This window comes from Myodes glareolus, chromosome 5 (assembly GCF_982192425.1).
Source record: "Myodes glareolus chromosome 5, mMyoGla1.1, whole genome shotgun sequence".
NCBI classification, from domain to species: Eukaryota; Metazoa; Chordata; class Mammalia; order Rodentia; family Cricetidae; genus Myodes; species Myodes glareolus.
In genome coordinates this window covers 99255-112024 of record NC_142030.1, presented here as the reverse complement: position 1 = coordinate 112024, position 12770 = coordinate 99255, and the positions used below count along the sequence as shown (strand labels likewise).

The 12770-nt window shown below is 39.1% G+C and overlaps 1 protein-coding gene across 3 annotated transcripts in view; it reads right to left on the bottom strand.

The window, feature by feature from the left end:
- Positions 1-2056: 2056 nt before the first annotated feature.
- LOC125403734 (complement component receptor 1-like protein) overlaps positions 2057-12770 on the bottom strand; it is a 50750-nt gene continuing 40036 nt past the window's right edge. The window contains exons 8-9 of one of the 3 annotated variants that reach the window (XR_015737818.1): positions 4803-9261; positions 2057-2956 (exon numbers count right to left, since the gene is read on the bottom strand). Coding sequence is in view for 2 of the 3 variants with exons in the window: in XM_087906009.1 (XP_087762135.1) it covers positions 9071-9261 (191 nt within the window). In the remaining variant the exon portion in view is untranslated. Of the gene's footprint in view, positions 9262-11047; positions 11068-12770 lie in introns of all 3 variants that reach the window. The other 2 variants (XM_087906011.1, XM_087906009.1) reach the window with 2 other exon arrangements.

The following is a 12770-nucleotide window of genomic DNA, read 5'->3' as shown; positions in this document are numbered from 1 at the left end:
TATAAAGTTGATTATTGTTCTCTCAAGGTCTGTGAAGAAGTTTGTTCAGATTTTGATGGGGATTACATTGAATCTATAGATTACTTTTGGTAGAATTGCCATTTTTACTATGTTGATCCTCCTGTTCTAAGAGCATGGGAGATCCTTCCATTTTCTGGTATGCTCTTCAATTTCTTTCTTCAAAGACTTAAAGTTCTACTGATCTTTCACATCCTTGGTTAGAGTTACTCCAAGATACTTTATGCTATTTGTGGCTATCGTGAAAGTTGATGTTTCTCTGATTTCCCTCTCTGCTTCTTTGTTCTTTGTGTATAGGAGGGCAACTGACTTTTTTGGAGTTGATCTTGTATCCTGCCACATTACTAAAGGTGTTTATCAGCTGTAGGAGTTCTTTGGTAGAGTTTTTGGGGTCGCTTATGTATACTACCATATCATCTACAAATAACAAAAGTTTGACTTCTTCCTTTTTAATTCAAATCCCCTTGATCTCCTTATGCTGTCTTATTGCTATTGCTAGAACTTCAAGCACTATATTGAAGAGATATGGAGAGAGTAGACAGCCTTGTCTTTTTCCTGATTTTAGTGGAATGGCTTTGAGTTTCTCTCCATTTTATTTAATGTTGGCTGTCAGCTTGCTGTATATTGCTTTTGTTATATTTAGGAATGTACCTTGTATCCCTAATCTCTCCAAGATCTTTATCATAAAGGGGTGTTGAATTTTGTCAAATGCTTTTTCAGCATCTAACGAAATGATAAGATAGGTTTTTTTTCCTTCAGTTTATTTATTTGATGGAATACACTGAAAGATTTTCATATGTTAAACCAGCCCTGCCTCTCTGGGATGAAGTCAACTTGATCATAACGTATATTTTTTTGGATCTGTTCTTGGATTCAGTTTGCCAGTATTTTATTGAGAATTTTTGCATCGATGTTCATGAGTGAGATTGGTCTGTAATTCTCTTTCTTGGTTAAGTCTTTGTGTGGTTTTGGTATCAGGGTGACTGTAGCTTCATAAAAGGTGTTTGACAATGACTCTTCTGTTTCTATTTTGTGAAACACATTAATAAGTGTAGGTATTAGCTCTTCTTGAAAGTTCTGGTAGAATTCTGCATTGAAACCATCTGGTCCAGGGCTTTTCTTGGTAGGGAGGTTTCTGATGACAGCTTCTAATTCCTTGTGACTTACAGGTCTATTTAAACTGATCACCTGGTCTTGATTTAATTTTGGTATATGGTACTTATCTAAAATAAGTGTCCATTTCTTTCACATTTTCCAATTTTGTTGCATACAGGCTCTTGTAGTAAGATCTAATGAGTCTCTGAATTTCCTCAGTGTCTGTTGTTATGTCCCCCTTTTCATTTCTGATCTTGTTAATTTGCATGTTCTCTCTCTGCCGTTTGATTAGTTTGCATAGGGGTTTGTCAATCTTGTCGATTTTCTTCAGTAACCGGCTTTTTGTTTCATTGATTCTTTGGATTGTTTTCTGTCTTTCTATTTTGTTGATTTCAGCCCTCAGTTTGATTATTTCCAGTCTACTAGTCCTCCTGGGTGAATCTGCTTCTTTTTTTTTTCTAGAGCTTTCAGGTGTGCTGTTAAGTCTCTAATGTGTGCTTTCTCCATTTTCTTTATGTGGGCACTTAGTGCTATGAACTTTTCTCTTAGTACTGCTTTCATAGTGTCCCATAGGTTTGGGTATGATGTATCTTTATTTTCATTGAATTCAAGGAAGACTTTAATTTGTTTCTTTATTTTTTCCTTGACCCAGGAGTGGATCAGTAGTTGACTGTTCAGTTTCCATGAGTTTGTAGGCTTTCTGGGGTTAGAATTGTTATTAAATTCTAACTTTATTCCATGGTGATCTGATAGTACACAGGTGGTTACTCTAATTTCTTTGTATCTATGGATGTTTGCTTTGTTACCAAATATGTGGTCAATTTTTGAGAAGGTTCCATGAGATGCTGAGAAGAAGGTATATTTTTTTCTGTTTGGGTGGAATGTTCTATAGATTGTCCCGCGCTACCGTCTCGCCAGCAAGAACCACGCGGTACACATAGGATCCTTCTGCAGTAAAGCTTTATGTCTCTTGAGAGGGAGAGCATCAGCTTCCAAAGCGGAGACCCAGATAAGATGGAACCCATCCCTTATAAAGGAAACAGACCCCGCTCTGGACGTGTCATTCTCTGATTGGTCAACTGCTCCCAGTCCCAGGTGAAACCTTGGGAGTAGTGGAAAATACCAACACATGTGAGCTTTCTAGCTCATCTGGCGGTGCAGCGCCATCTATGGTGGAGAGTGTGGTTGCGGCCCTCTACATCTCCCCCTAATTTTACTTCTTTGCAGAAAGGCAACTCCCTAGGAAGGTAAAGATAGAGGTCGCACTTCCCAAAATGAAAACATTAAAATGGGCTTACATGGAATCTGTCCCTAGGCTCATGACACCTGGAACCTATCCAGCCTGCCCTCTGCCAATTTTCTGGGAAAGGGAATATATGGCAGGAAACCCTTAAGCAGAGCGACTTATCTCTCAGAGAGGGCCATTCTCTGTGCGATGCTCTTAAGCTCGACAACCTTCAGGGCTAGCTAAGCCAAGCACTCCACCCTGTGCAATGGATCACAGTCCTAGGGGTGCAGGAGCTGGTTGGTTTAAACCTTACTGCTTCAACATAGATAACCACACATCAGTAGAGGCTCCTGTTCCAGGGCAGCCAGCGCTGTTGCAAAAACCACTTTGTCCCTATGGCTTTGGGATTTGAGTCAGCAGACCATCCAGAGGAGAAACACTAATCCATAGCATAGGACTGTTCCAAAACATTTCCACCCCCACCCACTCTTTGAAGTAGGGGATGAAGGACACGATCCAGGACTGGAATTCTTCGGCCAAGCTTATGTCCACTCGCGTGGAGTTGATTGTCACGATGGACCATCTCAAGGAGGACAGCAAATCATCAAAATTCTCCTGCAAGATACAAAGACAATTCTCGGGACAAGTTAGCCACTTTTATAAAGTTCTCATATGGTACACTGGTCACACATAAGGCTGGAGTTTTCCATTCACAGCCCAATTGGGCAAGCTGTCATAAGCTATCCATCTGTTTTTTATTCTACCTCTAATAGATGTATCTATGGTAGCCTGTTGATCCAGGGCTGTAGCCACTGTGGTAGATAACTGATTGAGGGTCTTTGTTTTTCATGGTATAGGCCGTGCTGTCCCAGTGGCGCCTAGGAAAAACCCAGGCCCTGTTTGTTGATATAAGGTTTAAGATTTATTGGCTCCTGTATTCATTGCCGGTACGGTGGCCTTGGGTTCCAGAGCCCGCCCGCCATCCAAGGGCTGTGTGCAGCTGCACGGCTCTGCACGTCCCAGGCCAGGAAGTGGCAGCTCCACCCCCAGGCGCCCCTGCCTTCCCCGCGGGGCCAGCCCAGTCCTCCGCAGCAGTGTTGGTGGGGGAGTGTGGCGGGAGCCGACACTCAGACCGAGGCAGCAACATCTCAAGGTCAGCGCCAGAGCCGCTGCGGCTCAAGGGGCCAATGGGAGAGGCGGCGAACAGGGCCACTTTCCTACTAACCAACTCTCAACACCTGTGCCACAGCAAAAGCAGCTGTAAACAAACTCTCACAGACCCAGCCAACGACCCAATCACTTTAAAAATCTAAGGGCTTTTTGCATCTACCTCCCTGTGGATCCTGAAACATTAGATTTAAAACCAAATAGTTGTAAGCTGCCATGTGGTCACTGGGGAATTGAACTCACGACCCTTGGAAGAGCAGGCAGCATTCTTAACCCCTATGCTATCTCTTCAGTTCCTTATTCAGATGGAAAATCTCTCGGGCTAGTAGCCAGCATTGTTCGCCCCGCCCGTTGCCCCAGGCTATGCCTTTGTTACCTAGGATTAGCACAGCTCAGCTCAGCCAAGCGGAACAGAAGCCACTCCAGCCTCAGAGCCCCTCACAGTTTCAGGCACATTGCAAGCCTTCTGGCCTGGCAGCTTGTGGCACCTCTCTCATTCTCAGTACTGCTTTGACACCCTCCAGGCCAGGCACCGACTAAGCCGGTGTGACGTGCCCCCACCATAACCACAGAGCAAAGCTCCGCTCCAGCCGCCCTCCAGCCCCAGCTGCACCCACTCCGTGCCCAAACCGGTGTACTGAGCAAAGCGGAACTCAGAGAAGCAGGCTTGCTGCTCTGCAAGGACCTCATTTAATCTTTTAGGGAATTTGGGCGTCGTTAGTCTCTGGCTGCTTCCTGCTGTTATTGGGCCGTTGCATTCTTAGGGGTATACACTACAACATTTCAGGAGGTCTCGGTGATTCAAACCACACAAATCTCAAGTACACCCTTAGGCTCTCATTTTCTGTGGAGATGAAAACAGAACCTCTCAAACAACATAACATAAAGCTTTTGACCTTGTAGGTCAGTCTTCTCCCCCATCTCCACTCTCCCAAAATCACCGGGAGGTCCTTTTTAACTTATTATTTTTTTTCTGTCTCCCCCATTCTTTACCGGAGGGTCCTTTTTAACTTATTTCCTTTTCAGTCTCCCCCATTCCACCGGGGGGTTCTTTTTCCTTACTTCTTTTTCTTACAGGCACGCCTAACCTCTCACTGCACTCAGTTTCTGATATGCTATCCTGGACTTCCTCCAATACATTTTGTCCGTCTGCAACAACAGCCTGGCAGGATTTATCTTCTAAGCAATTTCAAAGTGATAAGAGAACTGCTAAGAAGTACCAAGGCCTCTACGAAACCTTTCCAAGGTGGAGACAAGTCAAGCCCAAAACCGAAAAGTCCAAGAATAGTCGTACCTCTCTGAGCAAACACCCTGCAGTTCTGAATCCTCCTTGTGTCCAAGGGGTCTCCGGTGGTGCAAAATTCTTCTTTTTCCCGGGTATGGCACCAGATGTCCCGCGCTACCGTCTCGCCAGCAAGAACCACGCGGTACACATAGGATCCTTCTGCAGTAAAGCTTTATGTCTCTTGAGAGGGAGAGCATCAGCTTCCAAAGCGGAGACCCAGATAAGATGGAACCCATCCCTTATAAAGGAAACAGACCCCGCTCTGGACGTGTCATTCTCTGATTGGTCAACTGCTCCCAGTCCCAGGTGAAACCTTGGGAGTAGTGGAAAATACCAACACATGTGAGCTTTCTAGCTCATCTGGCGGTGCAGTGCCATCTATGGTGGAGAGTGTGGTTGCGGCCCTCTACAATAGATGTCTGTTAAGTCCATTTGGTTCATTACATCTGTTAGTTCTCTTATTTGTCTGTTAAGTTTCTTTCTGTTTGACCTGTCCATTGGTGAGAGAGGAGTGTTGAATTCTCCTACTCTTAGTATGTGGGGTTTGATGTATGCTTTAAGTTCTAGTAATTATTTTTACATATGTGGGTGCTTTTATATTAGGGATGTAGATATTCAGGATTGAGACTTCCTCCTGATAAATTGCTCCTGTTATGAGTATAAAGTGTCCACCTCCATCTCTTCTGATTGATTTTATTTTGAAATCAATTTTGTTAGATATAGCCACACCTGCTTGTTTCTTTGGTCCATTTTATTGGAAAACCTTTTCCCAACCCTTTACTCTGAGGTAGTATCTGACTTTGAGTTTGAGGTGTGTTTCTTGTAAAGAGCAGAATGTTGGATCCTGATTTCATATCCATTCTCTTTTCCTGTGCCTTTTTATAGGTGAATTGAGTCCTTTGATATTAATTGATATTAATGACCCGTGGTTGTTAAGCCCTGTTATTTTGTCTGGTGGCAGTGTTTGTGTGTTTCCCTTCTTTGAGTTGTGCTGGTGGAGTGTTTTCAGTTGCTTGTGTTATTATGGGTGTTGTTGGCTTCCTTGGTTTGTGATTTTCCCTCTAGTATTTTCTGTAAGGCTGGGTCTGTGGCTACTTATTGTTTAAATCTGTCTTTGTCCTGGAATATCTTGTTTTCTCTATCGATGGTGAATGCAAGCTTTTCTGGGTATAGTAGTCTATACTTGCATCCATGGTCTCTTAGTGTCTGCAGCACATCTAACCAAGACCTTCTGGCTTTCACGGTTTCCATTGAGAAGTCAGGTGTAATTCTGATAAGTTTCCTTTCATATGTTACTTGACCTTTTTCCCTTTCAGCTCTTAATATTCATTATTTATTTTGTATGTTTTGTGTTTTGATTATTATATGGCTAGAAGATTCTTTTCTTGATCCAGTCTATTTGGTTTTCTGTATGTTTCTTGTACCTTCATAAGAATATCCTTCTTTAGGTTGGGAAATTTTTCTTCTTTTTTACAAAAATAAAATGCATTTTAAAAAGGTGTTTTAATTACCTAGGTCATTATTATTTTTAATAACAATGAGTCGTATCTGCACCTAGCACACCAATCTATTTCAGAGAAGATAATGGGTATTGACGAATCTCCACATGGAGTTTACTTTCTTTGTGACAAATATCATTTGGCAAGAAAATGTCCTTAGTATGCTATTCTAACTGGATAAGCAGGACACAAACGAAAGTGACTGCCAAACACTGTCAAGATAAGGAGAGACAGCCTTTCATAATATCCTGTTTCTCTAAAAAGTCTTTTGGACATGCTAGGTCTGTAGATCCAAGATGAATGCCTCAACACTGCAGAGGAACTTTGAGTGACTATCCAGGCAGCCAGCTGTTTGTCATTTCTCACATTTTTTTTAGATGTTGCTTCCTTACACTTCCTGCTTACTCAGTTAATATTGTTTTCTTCTTTGGTTTCTGAGAAAGTTGAAGACTAGATAATTATAATTTTCCTTATTTAACAGACTTAGAAAAGAAATTCACTAAAGAACTGTAAAATGCAAAATGTTGAGAGATATAAGATAGTTTTGGATGCTAATGCAAGTTATGATAGAAAGTGAATTAGGTCCAAGAATTTGGACTCACCAAGATAGGATATAGTATTTTCTCTGAATTTGTCAATTGCAAATGGACTAGATAGACATTGTTGATGTATTCATTGTTTGTATATATCATATACAGATATTGTACTTATTGTATGTAGGTTTCCTTATGTTATTGACTTTTTTATTTTACTCAAAACGGGGGAATACAGTAGTATATTATTTGTGTTTTAATAAATAAAGCTTGCCTGATAACCAGAATGCAAAACAGCCACACTAGTAAACCATACAGGCCAGGCAGTAGTGGCACACACCTTTAATCCCAGCAGCCATACTAGTTAGACTTAGAGGCCAGGCGAAGGTGGTACTTGCCTTTAATCCTAGCACTAGAGAAGAATATAAGGCAGGATGAGACAGAAACTCACTTTTTTTCAGTCTGAAGATTTCATAGAGGCAAGAGCTTTCTAGTGGCTTAGCTGCTTTCCTTCTCTGATGTTCATGTTGAGCCTCAATATCTGTCTCTGGGGTTTTATTATTCATGCTACACTAGCAAGTCATTTCATATGTCCTCAAATTGGGTGATTTTCTTGCTTTGTTAATTTCCTCCATTTTAACTATGATTGTGTGTATCTTGGCCATGATGTGAATACGGCAGTGAGAAGTAACTTACAGATGTCTATTATCTAATTCTACTATGTGAGTTCTAGAGATGAAACCCAGAAAATCATCTGCTTGCAAGTTATCTTAGTGTCACTTGGATTAAACAATTATTTATGTAAGTGTTGGTGTATACATATGCAACTGCCCAAGTGCAGAAATAAGAGAAAATTTTGTAGAAGTAATATGGGACTTCTAAAGATTGAACTCAGGTCATCAGGCTTAGCAGCAACCAACTTTACTGGTTCAGACAACTCTGGTATTCATTTGTAGTTCTGAGAAAGTGTTATGAAAAAGTGTTTAGTCCTCAGAATAAACTAACGCATTCCAAAAACAGTGATAGCAGTGTATTATTTTCATTTACAAATAGGATTTACTATTCAAATTTTCCTGTTTTTTCTATCATTGGAGGAAAATATATTTACAATCTGAAAAGACAGCATTTCTGTGATATAAAATTTCAAATAATCTTATTTGAGTATCAGCAAGACTGTTCAGTAGAAAATGTCTGTGGTGTGCAAGGCTGCTTTTACTAGTATGGTTCATTCTGATTTTAATCTAGGAGTCAGTTATTGTTTTTCTAATATAAAATGCATTTGGTATTACTCCTACAATCTCATTTTATTGTTTTCACTCACTAAAAATTTCTTTAATCTTTTTATTATAAAAAATAATATTACTACAGAAGAAAATTTATAAAGCAATATAAAAGAAAAATATCACTCAAAAATGTTTTGGCACATTTTCATTGCATACATTTCCCCCCATACATCTAAAGTTTTCACACAGTGAGCTGAAGTGCAAATTAATATAGAGGCAGCAAATACAACCTATCCTATAGACATATTACTGTGCTCAGTGATTAATGTATTTAAGTTGCTACAAGTTTTTGCTTTTAAACTGTTAAGAAAATTTGTATTTTCATATGTTTCTTCATTAACTTATATAGGTCTCTTTACACAGTGTATCACTGTTTTTTTTGTAAACGTTTTTCCAAATACTCAATAACACTTTCAATATACAACAATATTTCATTGTTGCTTGTTAAACACCATTTGCCTAAAACCCTTTTCACTGTTAATACAATGGGGAATATTTACCTTGTTTTCTTTGGCCCCTTTTCCCCTTATAATGATATTAAAGTTTCTATATATTTATATACCAGGGTAAAATAATATTTATACCTATACTCCAAATCCTGTATTCTCAGATATTTTCTATAGTTCCTGCTTTTGACCTTGGGTCATGTTATATTGAATTGGACGAATGTCTTTTACCTCAGAAATGACACAGGACTTGTGAACTGGGAAGATCTATAAAGTGAGAAAACAGCAGGGCACTTGTGCTTTTGAGAGCTAGGTGGGCAAAACAAAACAAAACAAACCCTAAAAAACAAAGAAAAAAGCAATTTGTACTAATATTCTAACTTGTATTTTAAGAGAATACATTCTTAGGTCCCTAATCTTTATGCATTTTAACACCTCATCATAGTGGGCACCAAAATAGACAGAAGACTGGTCGGTCAGTCAGTGAGTGACCATGCTGGGAAGGGGCTTCAACCCCTATATCTTGAGAATACAGTTGGCCAGAGGAGGATCCCAGGTGGCATCTAACTGGCACTGGCTCTGAGAACTGCCATCTAGAGTATACCCATCCTTACATTCCAAGGTTACAGTATCTTCATAGTAATATTTTTTCATTTTCAGCTCCTCATAGATTCCACTCATATACTCTGGGATGATACATGTCACTCCTGCAATAAGAAAAATCACAAAAAATGTATTTTGTTGTTAATTGAAACTATTATTATAGAAACATCTGCAACCCCAAACTTTGCCTTCTACAAAATGGGGAATATTTTCAATAAAAAATTATTACCACCTCTTCAAACTTATGATTTAATTTCTTCTGACTTCCATTTCTTGTGTACAGTAAGATGGGGCACTTCTGATTATCAGCTCTGTAGTTGGTAATATTTAGAGAGATCAGAAGTTAGGACAACCATATTTTAGCCCTGGCTTCAGGGAACCAGTATATGTTCTCATCTTAGAGACTTAACATGAAATTCTTCTTAGAGAATATATGCTGATATTTTTGCTCTGAAGTAAGTGAATACTTCTGATCTGTTTTTGTATAAACAACCAAGAAGTTAGTAACTTGCAATTCTAATTTTAAATATCATCTTTCTATTTAATTTCTTTCATTGCATTTAACTCATCCTTGAAATTGCTTTCTTTTTCTGTCTAGTCATCAATATCTTCTTCAACTTCTAGTAAAGATTCCTTTTCTGTTGTAATTGTCTAAGATATGCCCAAAATATGTTTCTCTCTATAGGTGTCAACAAGGTAAAGTGGCATCTACTAGATGTGGTTTTCCTATATTAGAATATTTTGATTAATTTGTTAAAAGTAGCTTTCTGACCCTTCTCAAAACAGAATCCGAGTCCTAGAATGGAGCTCAGGAATATCTTTTTTGCAACAATCCAGGTGATTTCGCTACTATGACAGATGGAAACACACTGGTGCAAAGTGTGCTTTACTGGTTAAGACAAAATGAATTTTACTAATAGTAGCAAAGGAGAGAGAGGGAGAGAAAAAGAAAGAGAGAGAGAGAGAGAGAGAGAGAGAGAGAGAGAGAGAGAGAGAGAAAGAGTAACCTTGGGCCAGGGGTGGTCAACTTGATACAGTTTAGATCCACTTGAGAAGATTGTCTCAGTGAGCAATTATCCAGCTCGGGTTGGCCTACGGGCAGGCCAAAAGTTAAATGTATTAAGGCATCATTCTCAGGCAAGGGAACAGGAGCTCTACAAAGATGGAGAAAAGTTCTTGACCGTGGATGTGAGCAGCTGCTTAAAGTTCCTGCCACCCAGACTTCCCCGTAATAATGGACGATATGCTGGAATTGTTAGCTAAAAATGAAAGCTCCTTTCTCCTCTAAGTTGTTTTTGTCATAGTATCTTATCATAGCAACAGAAATAAAGGTGAAGACAATATCCTTCTATCTCCAGACACAAGATTCACTCAGATCATGGTTTTATGATTTTAACAATACAAATTATCAGGATGACTACCCAGAAACATATTTCTGGTACAGAGCAAAGAGGGAGTTGTCTCTCCTGCAACATTAAAATAAAGAATCGTTGACAGTGAAGAATGTTTACTCACTCAAATGATTCAAAGATAAGGTCCCTCAATGTGCATGAGGATGTCAATGTCATGACACCCTAAACCAGTGTTTCTCACCCTTCCTAATGCTGTGACCCCTTAATACAGTTTCTCATGTATTAAATAACCATAAAATTATTTTCATTGCTATTTCATGTAACTGTAATTTTGCTACTGCTATGAATCATGATGCAAACGTCTATGTTTTCGATGCTCTTAAGTGACCCTGTGAAATGGGATCATGACCCACAGGTTGAGAACTGCTGCCATAAATTCACATTTTCATTGAACTTAAAAGCTATTTTGACTTCTTTTTACATATCACTTATTATAAGTAGATACTTACTATTCAAGCAAACCTATCACAGGACTTACCATGAGAGCACTGTTTGAGTCTGAAAGAGAAACAAAGCCACAGAAATGTTACTGGCACATATGGCTACACAGCTGCTTTTGCTAGTATGGTTCATTCTGATTTTAATCTAGGAGTCTGATGCGGGAGAATTGTCTGTATTCTGTCAATCATATTTTAATAAAACGCTGATTGGCCAGGCAGGCAGTATAGGTGGGAAAACCAGACAGGAAGTAGAGGTGATGCAATGAGAACAGGAGAATTCTGGGAAGCAGGGAGGTTCCTCTGGCATTCCTGCGCAGACCACCGAAGAGGCAACACGTAAGCTGACAGCTGAAAAAGGTACCAAGCCACGTGGCTAACATAGATCAGAATAATGGAGTAGCATAAGTTATAAGAGCTAATAGGTAGCCTGACCTAATGGGCCAATCAGTTTATAACCTCATGGAGTCCTGTGTGTGATTTCTCTTTGGGATTTGCCGGCTGTGGGGTACCGGGCGGGACAGAAACCCCAACAAGCCGGCCCCCTCATGTTACAGGAGTCAGTTATTACTTTTCTAATATAAAACGCCTTTGGTATCACTCCTACAATCTCATTTTATTATTTTTACTCACTGAAAATTTCTTTAATCTTTTTATTATAAAAATAATATTACTACAGAAGAAAATTTATAAAGCAATATAAAAGAAAAATATCACTCAAAAATGTTTTGGCACATTTTCATTGCATACATTTCCCACACATCTAAAGTCTTTACACAGTGAGCTGAAGTGCAAATTAATATAGAGGCAGCAAATACAACCTATCCTATAGACATAATACTGTGCTCAGTAACTTATGTATTTCAGTTGCTACAAGTTTTTGCTTTTAAACTGTTAAGAAAATTTGTATTTTCATACATTACTTCATTAACTTATACAGGTCTCTTTCCTGTTTTTTGTTTTTGTAAAAGTTTTTCCAAGTACTCAATAGCACTTTCAATATACAACAATATCATTACATTCTTGTTTGTTAAACACCATTTGCCTAAAACCCTTTTCACTGTTAATATAATGGGAGAAATTTACCTTGTTGGTTTTTTTTGGCTATTTTTTCTCCTGTCTAATGATGTGAAAGTTTCTACATATTTATATACCAGAGTAAAAATAATATTTATACCTATTCTCAAAATCCTGTATTCTAAGATATTTTCTGCACTACCTGCTTCAGTCGCAGGGTCATGTTATATTGAACTGGATAAATGTCTTTTACCTCAGAAATGACACAGGACTTGTGAACTAGGAAGATCTATAAAGTGAGAAGACAGCAGGATACTTGTGCTTTTGAGAGATAGGTGGGCAAAACAAAACAAAAAAAAACCTCTAAAAAACAAAGAAAAAATGGATTCTAGAAAAGCAGTTGCACCAAAGAAAGGGATTCTGGGGCCTAATGAGAATGGACTTTGGGACACGCTTTACCTGCCACACTTTGAGCCTCACTGAGAATTCCAATGAAATCTTCTCTGAGTTTTCACACCTTCTCTGAAGGTGAACTTACTTGTCTTGAAATCAAGACAAGCTTGCATGGGTTGTAACAAGATTCGCTCTTGCCTAAGGAGGATGTAGCTGTGATCTTACTAACAGGCCACTGAGTTGGTGATATGGTAGACCTAAGACCACCAGGACATTCATGCTCTGGTATTGGTACTCAAAGGTAACTATTCTATTTTAATTACTCTCAAAATTTCCTACAGTGAGCTGTTCTAA